Source organism: Acanthochromis polyacanthus, chromosome 16 (assembly GCF_021347895.1).
Source record: "Acanthochromis polyacanthus isolate Apoly-LR-REF ecotype Palm Island chromosome 16, KAUST_Apoly_ChrSc, whole genome shotgun sequence".
NCBI classification, from domain to species: domain Eukaryota; kingdom Metazoa; phylum Chordata; class Actinopteri; family Pomacentridae; genus Acanthochromis; species Acanthochromis polyacanthus.
In genome coordinates, this window is record NC_067128.1 from 17,441,496 (window position 1) to 17,456,179 (window position 14,684).

A 14,684-nucleotide genomic window follows, 5' to 3' on the forward strand; every position below is an offset into this window, starting at 1 on the left:
TGGACTCTGGCTCCATCTGCTGGTCAAATAAATACACTGAGAAAAAGTTAAAGAAGAGCTCATGTTTGATCAGGTTCAATTTACCTTCAGACCAGGTCATTTATAATTAGGAGAGAGACTCTTCATGCCTAAATGTCCCTACTTATTAATCATTGTTTACTATGTGAGCTGAACCATCATTAAAGGATAAAGTCAGTGTAATGTTGTGTACACAGTGTGTTTCTTTGTAACTTAACCTAAAGCAGAGCATTTCTAGAGATGGATAGACACCATTCCTCCTCGTAACCCTACAGAGCATTAAGCAGCATATAGATAATGTATGGATTTCTATAGATGGTCAGATATTTTCACAAGCAAGAAATTTATAAACACAAATCTGAGACTGCAGTTTGCATTTAATATGTTCATGTGCGTGCATTAACACAATTAGACAGAATGTGCACTGATCAGTCCCAACAACAAAACCACCTGCAGAATATTGTGGACGTTATTCTGATTAATCAGAACATGAATCTCTGATAGTGTCCTGGGGTGTCTGGCACTGGGATGTGAGCTGGGATTATATCAAATACAACAACACCTTAGTAACTCTAACTTCACAACTAGTTGGAAAGAGGAAAATAAAACAGGGAAACTGAGTACTGGAGGCTTTAATTAAATATTACAAAACAAAATATGATGCTGCACACATTAAAGAGTCTGTTCTGAAGTAAATTCCACAATAATTTAATCACTTGGTCCATTCTGATACAGCAAACACATTATTTGACATTCATTTACAAATAAAACCATGAGGTTAAGACTGATGGTGAAAACGCATCGCTCACTACAAAGGCTGAAGAGAAGCGCACTTCACTGGAAGCTGTGTGAAAGTCTTCAGCTAAAGCACATGCAAGAACCACTAGCACGACAAAAAAACAGAAGGCCACCAATCAGCAATACTGCTCTTAAAATATACATGTAGGAAATGAATCCTATAGTGACACTGTGATTTTGTTGTATGCACACATTTCTGTACAAAGGCCTCAACCAATCAGTCAGTCTAAACAGCTCATAGCACTTTTGACAAAAGCACACAGACAACAAGAGCAGATGCAAAACGTCTGCATCTAAAGGCTGTCTGTATACTGTCATGACACGTTACAAAAATACAGCAAACGTTCCTGAACTTTACAAAATGGAACAAGCTCTGTAACATTATTTCTACAATACGTTACAACTCAGGCAATACAGATTCCCAGCATGTCCTTCATGTCATACTAACATTCCAGTACTCTGTCTCCCGAAATAAAAGGATCATGTTAGTAATGCCATACCTGAACAGGTCATCAGCAGAAATAAGTGTTATCTGTGCAGATTCGTAGTGTTACAAGGAGTGCAAAAAGAGCCCTCAGTTCTCAGGTTCACAGACGAGGCACGGTGCAAACTGTCAAATGTACATCACTGATTAAAACAATAAAAAGGACATCAAGAGGAAAATACTACTTTCGGACATAAAGCTCCATAAGTAAATACCATACCGTTGTCCAGATGTCAGGTTTAAATATACAAGTTGTTGTACTGACAATCACCATCCCAATTTCCAGAGCTGAAAAGCTAACTTTAATAAGCCACTTTCAACATTCACAGGACATTGTGGAGTAAAAGATGGTAGCAGGCACCAGAAAGTAAATAGTAGCTGAGCTGCAGTTAGATAGTTCTGGTCTATCTTGTCCACCTTTGACTGTATTTTGCAGCCAGAGTTGTTTCTTTACACAAATAGAGCTGGACGGAAGTAACCTGAAATAAATGGACTTTGTGTTGGAGGTATGTTTGTGTATATTTGTGTGCTTGAGGGAGGGTGGGGGTTATTTCCAGGCTCTGCTGCTTTGAACCCTGCTGCTGCCTCTCCCAGAACTCTGACGACTGGACGCTTTAGAGTGCGAGCTGCTGGTCGACATCCGGCTGCTCATGCGACCTGCAATAAACACACAGGACATAAATAGCATTTAAGTGCAGAATGTCAAAATATGTGCTCTTAGATTTTAATTCATTACTTCAAACTGCAAGATAGTAGTACTTCAAGGTGCAAAAATATGAAATCTGAATCAGGAAGTAGAGACCACTCAGAGCTGTCCAGTCCTACTTTATGATTTCCACTGAAAATAAAGATCTGTAACACTTTATCTGTGACATTTTTTCCTATAATTACCTAGAAAAAACAACGTAAACATGGGAAACAAAGCTGAAGAAATGGCAGAAGTAGAGGCCATTATACATGAACAACTCTAAGTTTATCACAATCACAAAACACAATAAAACTTGTTTTTATGCCAATACTATTTCCAGCTAGAATAGTCATTTACCATGTTAATAATGTCTAGACTGTTTACAAAAAAAATATTTAATGTTATCTTCATTGAAAAAAAAAAGTTTTTCTTTCAAAAATAAGGACATTTGTAAGTGACCCCAAACTTTTGAACAGTAGTGTAAATACTTCTGCCTGGGACAAATGCCTATTTCAGACATTGGTGCCTTAAATAATGTGGTACCTACTGCTGTAATTATAAACGGAACTAATGGTTTTTCAGTTTCAAATTCTTACTGTTGGAGTTACTGGGGATGAGTATTTCCTCCATCTGCTCCTGAATCTTGGCCAGCTCATCTGATGTGAACCGCCACCTCTTCTCTGCTGCCTGTGCTGGATGTTGAGGTGCAGAGCATTTCCTCCCCTTCGCTGACGTTGTGCTGGGCAGGCAGGATGTAGGGATGGAGCCCGTTGTCATTCCACTGGGAAATTTATGAGCGATTATCTTAAGACCTGGTGAAGGAGAATAGAGGGGAACAGTGGTTTGGTAAAATGCATAATGCAACACTTCACTAACATAAACTGTGTGAGATACAGTCAGTCTTATGTAAATGTTGCAAAACCACCACTGAACAGTTTAAATTGAAGATGACACTTGTGTTATTTAATATATAGCTTCATCTATGTTGTGACATAGAACACACAATCTCTTTGGATAAAGAGAGATTCATTATTTATAAAAAGTGGTTCCCATGGTGACAGTGAACCTAACCTAACCTCAGTGAACCTAATCTGTTCGCTGGCAGGTGATCCTCAACAACCTGTCTCTATGACGTCTCCCCCCAGCTGAGCCTGAGGCGGATGTCTGACACAGCGTTTCATTTCCTCGTTAATAAAGTCGATAACAAAGCACATATCAAAAGGCATTCATTGGCAAAATTTATGTCTTTAAAACACACCAAACAGACATTAGATCAAAACCCAAGGACTATTTTCAACATGACTGCATTTATGATCAACCTGTCATCAATGGAAGGACAAAGGCAGTGACATCCTGGATTCATCCTCAGATCAGAATAAAATCTGGACACTGTCATTCTGTAAAACACTGTGACGCAGTGGACATGGCAGCTGTGAGGTTGTCTCTAAAATATTTAGCTCAATCTGTGTTAAAATAAAAATATCTGAAGCTTTTTTGACCTAAGACACAGATTAAAGAATTTTCCTTAGTATTGTTGTAATGATATCTGTGCTGTGACGTGACTCTAAAAGTGGTCTAAACGTATACATATATACACATATATAGACCCACACACACACTCACTGGCCACTGTATTACATACACCTTGCTAGTAAAAGGTTGGACCACCTTTTGCCTTAAGAATTGTCTTAATTCTTTGTGACATACTTTCAACAAGGTGCTGGAAACACTCCTCAGAGATTTTGGTCTATATTGACTTGATAGCATCACACAGCTGCTGCAGATTTGTCAGCTGCACATCCACAATCCAATAAACTTTTTGACGTCGTTCTCTACTCCTGTTTGTTAAGATGAATGCCAGGATCAGCATGGGGCCCTGCTTTTTCCAGATCAAACACTAGGACTGTTGCACGAAAGGCTGAAATAGCAATTTGGCCAAAGATTTTTTTTCTCAAAGCATAATTTAATATCAGTGTCACGCATACAAGCTCAGTGTGTTTACATTTAGATACAGGACTCAGAGCTTCACTATGGATTAGATTTGTAGTTCACCAAAGTCCTGTGACATTAGATCTTACCTCCACAGAGCATGAACACATTCTCAAATCCTCGTTGGCACATGGTGTTAGCTGCCTGACTGGCTATCCTTTCATCCTCATCATACACGATGATGATCTTCCCCGCTGCATTTTTCTAAAGTTTGATGGTTAAGGTCTATCGAGTCAGTAAAGTCAATAAATATGCCTTCATGGGGTAAATTATGGTTGCATTTGTCGAAGGATACGTATTCCAGCACTTCTTTGGTGTAGGGGTTCATTGTCCGAGTCAACATGGCGACGGGAAAACTATGCGCTGTAAGAAAGAGAGATTATTTTTTTTAAAAATGGAAACTTTCAGCATAAAAAGACTTTGAGAATCACCTTCATGTTTTCAACACCCACCACTGATGATGTGGCAGCGGTCGTACTGCTCACGGTCCCGTACGTCCAGCAGCAGGTAGGGGCAGTCGGGGTAGGGCCTGCCAGTCGCCTCAGGGATGGACTCATTCACCATCGTCTGATTGTCCCTGTCGACGTTCAGCTCGCCTACACCGCTGATGACACTGGGAAGGACCAATGCGTAGTTTGTGCTTGTTAGTTGTATTTATTTACATTCCTTGTTACCATTCGTTTTGCTATGTATGACTCTGGTTTTCCATCAATGAACTATTCCTTCAAGTTGCAATGTTCAAAAAAACACCCATCAGCCACTGACATGTCAGGTGAAGTGAATAACATTGAACATCTTGTTATAATGCAACGTTCTGCTGGGAAACCTTGAGTAATGACATTCATGCGGATGTTTGACATGAACCACCCACCTAAACAATACAGGTCAAGCAACCCCCAAGTGCCCCCTATGGCAACAGCAGTCTTTGATGCCAATTGCCACCTTCAGCTAGCCTAGCCGCGCTAGACAACCCACGGCAACGAATTTAATTCTCTGCCAGGGTGGGTCTAGTTACCCTCCATAAGGCTCGAGGCTGGATTCTCCTAAAACTGGCCGGACGAATCACCATGAAGTGTAGAGTCAGAAGGTGGGCGTAACTAAGTGACGACAGAGGCGCGACGATTCTGAAAGAAACAACCGGAAACAACTAGCCTAGCCGCGCTAGACAACCCACGGCAACGAATTTAATTCTCTGCCAGGGTCGACAACAAAAACGACAACAGTCGTTGAGCTCCATTAGCACCGACTCTGAATAATCTTTCTGTTAACATGTCTGTAATATACTTGAGCTTCACCCATTGACTGTATAAATAAGGCTTCACCGAACTACCGCATCCTCTGATTTCCGGCGCTCTAGGAGCCTATTCGTTGCGCTGATTGGTTGTAGCCCGCCTCCCTCCCTGTCGAGCATCCCTAGACCCTTGGGCCTTCAGAACATGGGTCTAGCAGGGCTAGGCTAACCTTCAGCAGGACAATGCACCCCGACACCACAAAAACTGCTCAGGAGTGGTTCAGGGAACACGACAGAGCTAAGCCAGGCATGGGCAAACTACGGCCCATGCCCATAATTGGCCCACATACCAATTATTTCGTTGGGCTTTCCAATCCGGCCCGCAAAATAATTTTGTCAATATTAGAATTGACGAAATTACAGTAAAGACCAGATTCATTTGGCCTTCCCCTGCAGTACCCGACGTTTCTGTTGTCACCACTAGATGGCGCACTCCAGACACAAGTGACCTTTGTTGGTTTATTTTCTCTTCTTCTACTTTGCAGCTGCGTTGCGCCCTGCCGTAACAATGAGTGGATCAAAGAAAAGAAAAGTTGACAGTGAGTATGGAGTGTTTCTGAAGGAGTGGAATACTCAATATTTTTTCGCTGAAGTCCTTTCAAAGGTTGTATGTCTTATTTGCAATGAAACCATTGCGGTATTTAAAGACTACAATATCAGCCAGCACTTTTCCACGAAGCATGCTAACTACGCTAGCAACCAGTCAGCGCAAGAACAAACAGCTATGGCTCAGAGGCTGGCAGCCAGTTTACACACTCAGCAAAATTAGTTTTTTCGGCGAACTACGATTCAAGAGTCAAGCACGAAGGCAAGTTATTTGCTAGCATTCAAAATAGCAAAGGCTAGTTAGCCTTTCTCCGAAGGGGAGGTTTTGAAAGAATGCATGGTAGAGATAGGAGGTCTCCTGTGTCCAGAGAGCAAAAACAAATTTGAAAAAATAGTTTATCAGCAGGACAGTTACTTGCAGTGTTGAACTAATCGACAAAGACTTAACCAGCTCACTGAACGAAAAAGCGGAGTCCTTCCAGCTATGCTCATTAGCACTAGACGAAAGTGATGACATAAAAGACACTGCTTAGCTTTTAATTTTTATTAGCGGGATTAATGAACATTTTGAGACAAAGGAGGATTTTTTGACCATGGAATACATGAAGGGGAAAACACGTGGAGAGGACTGTAGGACAGGGTGTCGGAGTCATCCAGAGGATGAAGTGGCCGTGGTGAAAACTCGCCAATGTCACCACGAATGGATCGCCAAACTCGACAGGAAAAACAACGGGCTGCTGAAAAGAATCCAGGATAAGGTGAAGGAGGAAAACCCTGAGCTGGATGTGATTTTCCTACACTGCCTAATCCATCAGGAGGCACTCTGTAAGTCTGTTTTGCATCTTGATCATGTTGTGGATCCAGTTGTAAAACTCGTTAACTTTATACAGTGAGAGGGCTTCAGCATCATCAGTTCATTAAGTTTCTAGAAGAAACTGATGCTGATCACCAGGACTTGCTTTACCACTCTCATGTCCGCTGGTTAAGTTTGGGGAAAGTATGTCAGTGAGTGTGGGAGCTCAAAGGCGAGATAAGCTCATTTTTGGAGTTAACCGGGAAAACCGATGATTTTCCTGAGCTGACTGTCTCTGTGATTTTGCTTTTGCCATGGACATACTGACACACATGAAGGAGCTGAACGTGAAGCTGAAAGGGAAAGATCAATTTGTGCACGAAATGTACACAAATGTGACAGCCTTTAAAGCCAAACTGACTTTATTCTCAAGACAAATGTAAAAAAAAAATCCTTTGCTCATTTCCCTACATTGGCGACGCTGACAGAGGCCAGTCAACATGTGATGAAATATAAGGAATCACTAGAAGACCTACACGGAGAATTCTGCCGTCGGTTCTCTGATTTTGAAAAAACTGACAAGACACTTCAGCTGGTATCATGTCCTTTGTCACAAAGACCCAGAAACAGCACCTTAGGAGTTGCAGTTGGAACTGATTGATCTTCAAAGTGACTCTGTCTTGAAGGAGAAGCTCAGCTCCATTAAACTGAATGACTTTTACGCTTCACTAAGGCCCCGTCCACACAAAGACGAAATGCTGAACAGTTTCAAAAACGATCGCCGTGAAGACGAAGGTGTCTCAGAAAATGTGTCCGTCTACACGAATGCACTCGATTACGCATGGAAACACTGTAAAACACATGCCAGACCTCTAGGGGCGCTGCAACGATATGACGGAAACACATGCAAACAGAAGAAAAAAAACTGTGGGCATGCGCACTTGCGGCAAAAGTTGTAAACAAACAGCTTCATCAGCACATTTGCTACACTGTACGCCGCCATTGTTGTTGTCGTGGCCGCGTGTGGCGCATGCGTGTGAATGAAGATACGAAACTATGACGCAATCGTTCTGAAAAGCAGTGGATCGCCCATACACATGGAGCTGCGTAAACGGTGTTTCAAAATCTTTCCACTCTGAAACTTGTTTTCAAAAATGATCGTTTACAGACCCCCAAAACGCCGTCTTCGTGTGGATGATACGCAGATTCAGCAAGAAACTTATGCATTTAGACCTCGTTTCGTCTTCGTGTGGACGGGGCCTAAGTGAAGCCAAGTTTCCAAACATTGGGAAGATGGCACAGAGGATGCTGGTGTTGTTCAGATCTACCTACATGTGTGAGCAGACATTTAGCGTGATGAACATCAACAAAGCATACCACAGATCCCAGTTAACTGATAAACACCTCAGATCCATCCTGAGAATTGCCACAACCAAACTGACACCACACTTTGATGCACTGGCAAAAAAAGGTGACCAACAATACTGTTCCCACTGAAACTGAATTTGAGTATTCTTTACTTTGTCAGTATTGTCTTTAACATGCAATTCATATTAGTTTGCACAATCTCCAACCATCTGATGCTGGTCCGTCTGTCGAATTTCCCACCGTCCCCAGATCCAAATCTTACTGAAGTTCTGTGGGATGTACCAGGATAAGCCTGATCTAGATAGGTCCACCCTGCAACCCACAGGACCCACAGAATTCACTGCCACCATCCCAGTGCTACAGGACATCCCCAGAGGTCCTGTGTCCATGCCCCACTGGGTCAGTGGAGTTTTAACAGAATTAGGAGACCAACACACTATTAGGCTGTTGGTCATAATGTCATGCTTGATCGGTGTATTTTATATGAACGCATGTGATTGCACTGTAATTGAATTCTTATTTGGAGGCTGCACTCCAAATGCCTGGCTTTGCATGGAAAGTTCTGGTTTGTCTTATTTCAAACTTGTCATATTGATACATTAAGAATACAAACTACTAATATGAGAAGATAGCTGATGAAGGTTTATTATTGTCCATAGAAATTAAAACTGAAAATGTCATTAATTTCTGAAATTTTTTTTGCTTTCTGTAGTGAGCTTCCTTAAACTGAAGGCCACTTGTTGATGAGTTTCACCACTGATATACTACAGTTCTAAATACCAGTGTTGATGCTTTACAGTAAGTGCACGTGTTAACATAGACTCGCTATTCATATATGCTGATTTAGATAATCTGACTTGTCTCGATTTATGATTTAAAACATGCCTGCAAGCTGATAAGACACCTGGCACGACATCCACATCAGCTGCTTATTTTACTTATGTCACTGATGATTCAGTAGTCTGCAGCAGGGATTTTGTTTCATAAAGTAGGGAATGGCTCATTACGACTCGCTGAAGCAAATGTGAGTGTGGAAGTGAATCAAGCAAACACACCACTCTCCCCTTGTGGTGGTTTGCTCCAGTGCTGCCCTGCTTTTTGTCTCTATCTGTCCTCACCACAAAGTGAAACTGACCTAAAAGCTCTGCCATTACAAAGGCTGTGAGATAGAGTTACACTCGTGAGGGTAAGCTGGAGAGGGGAGAGGATGCAGGTGAGAACAGATGGAGGGAAGTTACTGTGCAGTATACAGAGGGGTGGGGTAGAGGACTCCTAGATGCCTTCAGAGATCCCAAAGTGGGTGTACAGCATGTTGGGGGCAGACACAGACAATGTACGGTGGGTGCAGGGTTACAGATGCGTGTGGTTAAGGTAGGGGTTCGTGGGTGTGATAGCGATGGTGTAAACCTGTGCTTATGAAACACTGCGTAACACTGTACTGACATAAAGAGTTTATGTCAGTATTTTCTCACCATGTTGATTTGTTTTGAAGAGAATTTTATACACCTCTCTAAGATTTCTAAAAATCTCAAAACTTTAGGACATAAAATCATGTAATCTGAGAGAAATTGCTATTTAACAGCGATTTAGTATTGATTCATTTGCAGATCTAACCTACCAGCTACGATGGTCACAAATATAAAAATCAGACAAAAAAAGTCAGCCAGTAAAGCAGTATTCTACTGTAGGGTTGCAACTCATGATTCTTTTCACTGTCACTTAATCTGAAGATGCTTTTTTTGGATTAATAAATTAGTTATTTGCTATGAAATGTTGAAAATGTGTGTGTACAGTGTGGTAGCAGTCAGTGGAGTTTTCCAGAGCGCTGTTCTGTACAGTACCTCAGAAGTGTTGACCTGGCAGAAGAGATTTCCTTGGTGTCTCCTGCATCCTGATGATCTGACAGCGGCGACATCTGTGGGGAGCTGGGGGTGCGATCAGACAGACACTCCAGGTCTGCATCAGACACCACAGACAGACCATCTGTAAATAAGTAAGATGTTACAGTAAGCCCTGCACATGTGCCATTAATGAGCCATGTTAGGTGAAGAAGTAATCTTGCCAGAAATGTTACCTTCTGGACCATGTGATTCGCCACCATTCTCGCTCAGCTCTGAAACAGAGGCTACCTGAAGTATCTGGTGAGAAAAACATTTGGAAATCAAAGAATAAAAAACTGCAACAAAATCAGAAGTAAAAGTAAAACGCAGAACAGGCTGTCTGTGCAAAGCTAATCACACAGGCAGTCTGTCAATTATTGATTACTGAATAGGGGTCAAGTTTTCTCGGTGCATTCATTCCATGTCCTCCACAACAGAGAACAAAAGTAGTTTCTGGCTGAAGATTCAATTGGTGACAACATAAATGTTTCAAAACATTAAAGATATTAAAATCTGTACTTACTAATTGTGCAAATGTTGTCACCTTTAGCCGTTTAAAGATGTCATCCTTTCGGTACCGGCAATCTTGAAAAAAGAAGAAAAGAAACAAACACATCAGTGTACATCGAGAAAAATGATGTCGCAGTAGCAAATCACCAGATTGGGAAATCTTAACTTAAATGCACAGAAAATAGTTCTCATGCACTTTACTATAAGAAAAGATCATTAAAAGGATTGTTTTTCTAGGAGAGTGAGCGAGTGACTTTCATATGGTCTTGTCAAATTGGACAATTTGATCCACATGTTCACATTTGCGCAGAATACAAAGTGTTTGTAAGATGCCCATAGACTGAGCTAAGGTCATAGGTCCAACAGAGTAAATTAGCAGTCCAGGAGGGTCTGCCAATCTACTGGGGTCAAAACTGCAGTACCTGTTAAGTGTCCTTTGGGTGGATACTGAAGCTACTGTAAGGATCTATAAAAAAAAAACTCTTATCTATTGTGTCTGTGAAACACAGAAAAAGCAAAATATGAATCTTAAATACAGTGATTTCAAGAATGAAGACTTCATGTGGGGTTGATCATTTACTAAAATGGATATCATCTTTAAGCACCTGCTTTGGTCATGTGTCATACACAGCATACAAAAAGAATACTAAAGCATCTGTGCATATTAACTTGCTTAGAAACATACTTAAAAATAAATCCCTTGTAATGACAAAACTGGCTGATAGAGCCCAGTTCAAATCTGCAACTACTTTTATCTGAATCAAACAAAGTGTGCAAATATACAGAACTTTATATCTGTGGCAAATGTAAAAGCATGTCTTTGCAAACTTTAACATATCTTGTAACCAAATAATTGGGACCACAGAAATATTTGCAGTTTATAGCATAATCAGGTGTTACATTTGCTTTAAAGGCTATACTCTGGTCTCATTTGCAATATTTAGGTTGTAGATTATCTTCTTGGTATTTCTAATGTAAATTACACTCATAGTTACTGATGGGATTACATAAAAAATAAACAATATCTTTTGCAGATATTTTATGGGCTACAAGTTTTATAATAGGACCTATTATAGTGTCGGTACTGATATCACTCATTTAATGAGTTGAATTGGTCATATACAACTATTTCAAACAGTAAAACATGGTAATACTGTACAGAATATAGGTAAAATAATATACCATCATAAGAATAATTAAACAGTGCTCCGCTTTGTTTTATTTTTTTTTACAGTCAGTCATTTTCTGGGTGTCTTTTCACGAGTTACTCACATTTTTTATCCTCTTCCTGTTTCTCCAACAACTTTGTAAGACTGCATCCTGTCAAAGAAAAGATAGCATTAACAAACATGATGTAGAGGCCAAAAACACTTTAACTGCTGGAGAGGTAATAAACAGCATATAAATAAAAAAATATATATATATCTGTATATGACAAAGATACCTGTGTCCAGCTTAGTTTTGACGTGTTCATACTTTGCGTTTGTCGGTATCTTCTTTTTCATGTACTGCAGGGAGGAAACAACAGTGTTTCATTAACCCTAAAACCTAAAGCAATGTATGAGGCCTGACTTTTACACAGAGTGCATAACCAAGCTAACGTTATCATTCTCACAGGTGCCGTTGACATGGTAACTTAACACTTCATAGCTAACTTGCTAGCTTGCTGGGATAGCAACATTAGCTTGTCTTGGTCCGTGCTATACAAGCAATAGGTTGCATGAAGTTAACGACACGGCAGTGCTGTAAGTTAGCGGCTACATAATAAAAGCAATGCTGTCATTTTACTAACGTTACCTCGACACTGCCGATACCCCGACTCAGCGACATCTTTTTAAACCGGAATGTGAAACATCAATATACAAGTTTAATAATCTCAGCGCTGATTCGTCGCTGCTCCTGGAGCGACCAATCAGACAGGTCGATGCTGCACCACTCTCTCGACAGCCGTTGAACCAGCTAGCTAGTTGCTTAGCAGCGGGAGATGCTCCACCTTAATGACATGCTGCGTTCAGGTCGCATCATCAGACTGCATTGTCCATTTTAGATATAATAACAAAGATTTGTACTTCTTTAGGAGATTTTATGTTTTTCTCCGATATCTCTTCCAACCTGTTTGTTTTAGCTGTACAAAGAATATCTTTAACTTAATTTGTTCACTTGACAATTTTGCACTGACTTAACCCCAGAAATTAAACAAATTTACCCGTATAATAGCACATTAGGATTAAGCCCCTAAAGTTATTATAATACTAATTTAGAAATTGAGTTTTAGACCTTACAATGTTACTTATCACATAAATTTACCTAAACATTGCAATTACCGAGAGTTAAGACCCACCAATATTTTATATTTAACAAATTTATCAGAAATGTCTTCAAATGTCTTAAAAAGATTTTGTACTAACATTGATCCATTTCTAGTCATTGTGGACAATTTGTAATTTACATTGGACACATTTTGAGTAACTTTGGGCTAATATTTCCATTCTGGACCAATTATGAGTCATTTTGGACATGTTTTTGTGATTTTTGAAAAACTGTTAAACTGTAAATATAGACGCATATTCAGTATTTTTCACGTTTACTTCATTGATAATTTGTTTTTGTTATGTTAAATAAAGTATGTACACTGTACAAATTTAGTTGATTGTTAGAATATTGTGCTTTAGAACTTTCAATATTTTTTATTCTTTAAATTTACCGAACTGATTGAAGTTTTAAGGGTTAAGACTTGACAGTATTATTATATATATTGACCTGAATATTTTTATTATCACTTCAGTTATCTGTACTTTGCCCCCTGACCTGAGTCAGGGCTCAGAAATATTTTACATGGTAAACATAAACAAAAAAAACAGTGACAAAATACAATACAATACAGTACAATAACTTTATTTATCCCCGAAGGGAAATTCAATTAAAAAAACTCAAATGCCTTATTAGTGATATTTTAAAACAGTAATATGTTTTCAACTATGCATGATGTATTCTTTACATTAGCGATGACCACATTCTAAAACATGCAGCCATGCATGCGGTACAGATTGTAGCTCCGAGAGTCACAACATGGACTGTTGCTCTATCAGCTGAGTTCGATGTAGATATATGAGTATAGATATGTGAGGACAGAAGTCAGAGACCATGATGAGGATCTGAATGGAAGTTGAAAAGGTTCCAGTGGAGGATCAAAGGAGCTGTAGACACCTGCAGTATCACTGTTTCTGTCCAGGACCAGATTCTTTATAAATGGACTCTGGCTCCATCTGCTGCTCAAATAAATGCCCTGAGAAAAAGTTGAATAACAGCTCATGTTTGATCAGGTTCACTTTACCTTCAGATCAGGTTATTTACAATTAGGAGAGGAATTCCAATTAGTCTAAATGTCTGTACTTATTAATCATTATTTACTATGTGAACTGAACCATCATTACAGGATCAAGCCAGTGTAATTTCCTGCAAACTCTGTGTTTCTTTGTAACTTAATCTAAAGTAGAGCATTTCTATAGATTGTCAGATATTTGTACAACCAACAAATTTATAAACACACATCAGAATTTTTATTTCAGCTTCTTCTGAAGTGCTAACAACAGGAAGCGTGTGTACGTGTGAGACTGCAGTTTGTGTTTAATAAGTTCATGTGTGTGCATTAACATGATTAGACAGAATGTGCACTGATCAGTCCCAACATTAAAATTAGCTGCAGAATTTTGTGGATGTCTCTCTGATTCATCAGAACATGAACCTCTGATAGTGTCCTGGGGTGTCTGGCACTGAGATGTAAGATTATCATTTTGATTTCTTTGCAAGCTTTGTTTCACAGGATTCCCAGCAGTCCACGGTGGTAAATCTCAGACAAGAAGATTTAATCATGTATATATACAGTCATAAAAACAATAAAAGACATGCAGCCTCACTGAACAGTTTCTTAACAATTGGGTGCAGCAGTTTGTAAAAGTCTGTAAAAATAAACCTCGGGTAAAACCACAGCCCAGCAGAGTTTTGCTGTGTCCAACAATGTTCATTTTTTACTTGCTTCTTGGAGAATTTGTATATAGAGTCAAATAAAAGATTCAAAACAGTTCAGCAAAGGGCATTTTTTATTGTTTGTACTCTGTGCTATTTGAGAGTATAGTTTATCTAAATAATCACAGTAATTTTCTTGTAAACAGTTTCAAAGTCTGTCAGGTAACCAACACCTCATCGTCATGGATACTATCATCTCATGATTACCACAGATTATGACTCTTGATGATTGCCAAGTACTCAGAGTTTAGTCATGAGTTATTGAGTCTTTCTTCTTGGACAAAGTCTGAAAC

The 14,684-nt window shown here is 39.7% G+C and overlaps 1 protein-coding gene across 1 annotated transcript; it reads right to left on the reverse strand.

Moving 5' to 3' along the window:
* Positions 1 to 635: 635 nt before the first annotated feature.
* cep41 (centrosomal protein 41) lies at positions 636 to 12,266 on the reverse strand. The gene is made up of 11 exons (XM_022196841.2): positions 12,163 to 12,266; positions 11,810 to 11,873; positions 11,638 to 11,685; positions 10,379 to 10,440; positions 10,050 to 10,113; positions 9,817 to 9,958; positions 4,430 to 4,590; positions 4,273 to 4,340; positions 4,067 to 4,181; positions 2,585 to 2,800; positions 636 to 1,957 (listed from the first exon to the last, which is right to left on the reverse strand). Exons 1-11 carry the CDS (start codon positions 12,193 to 12,195, stop codon positions 1,848 to 1,850), a joined length of 1,083 nt encoding a protein of 360 aa, XP_022052533.1. The 5' UTR covers positions 12,196 to 12,266; the 3' UTR covers positions 636 to 1,847.
* Between the last annotated feature and the right edge of the window lie 2,418 nt (positions 12,267 to 14,684).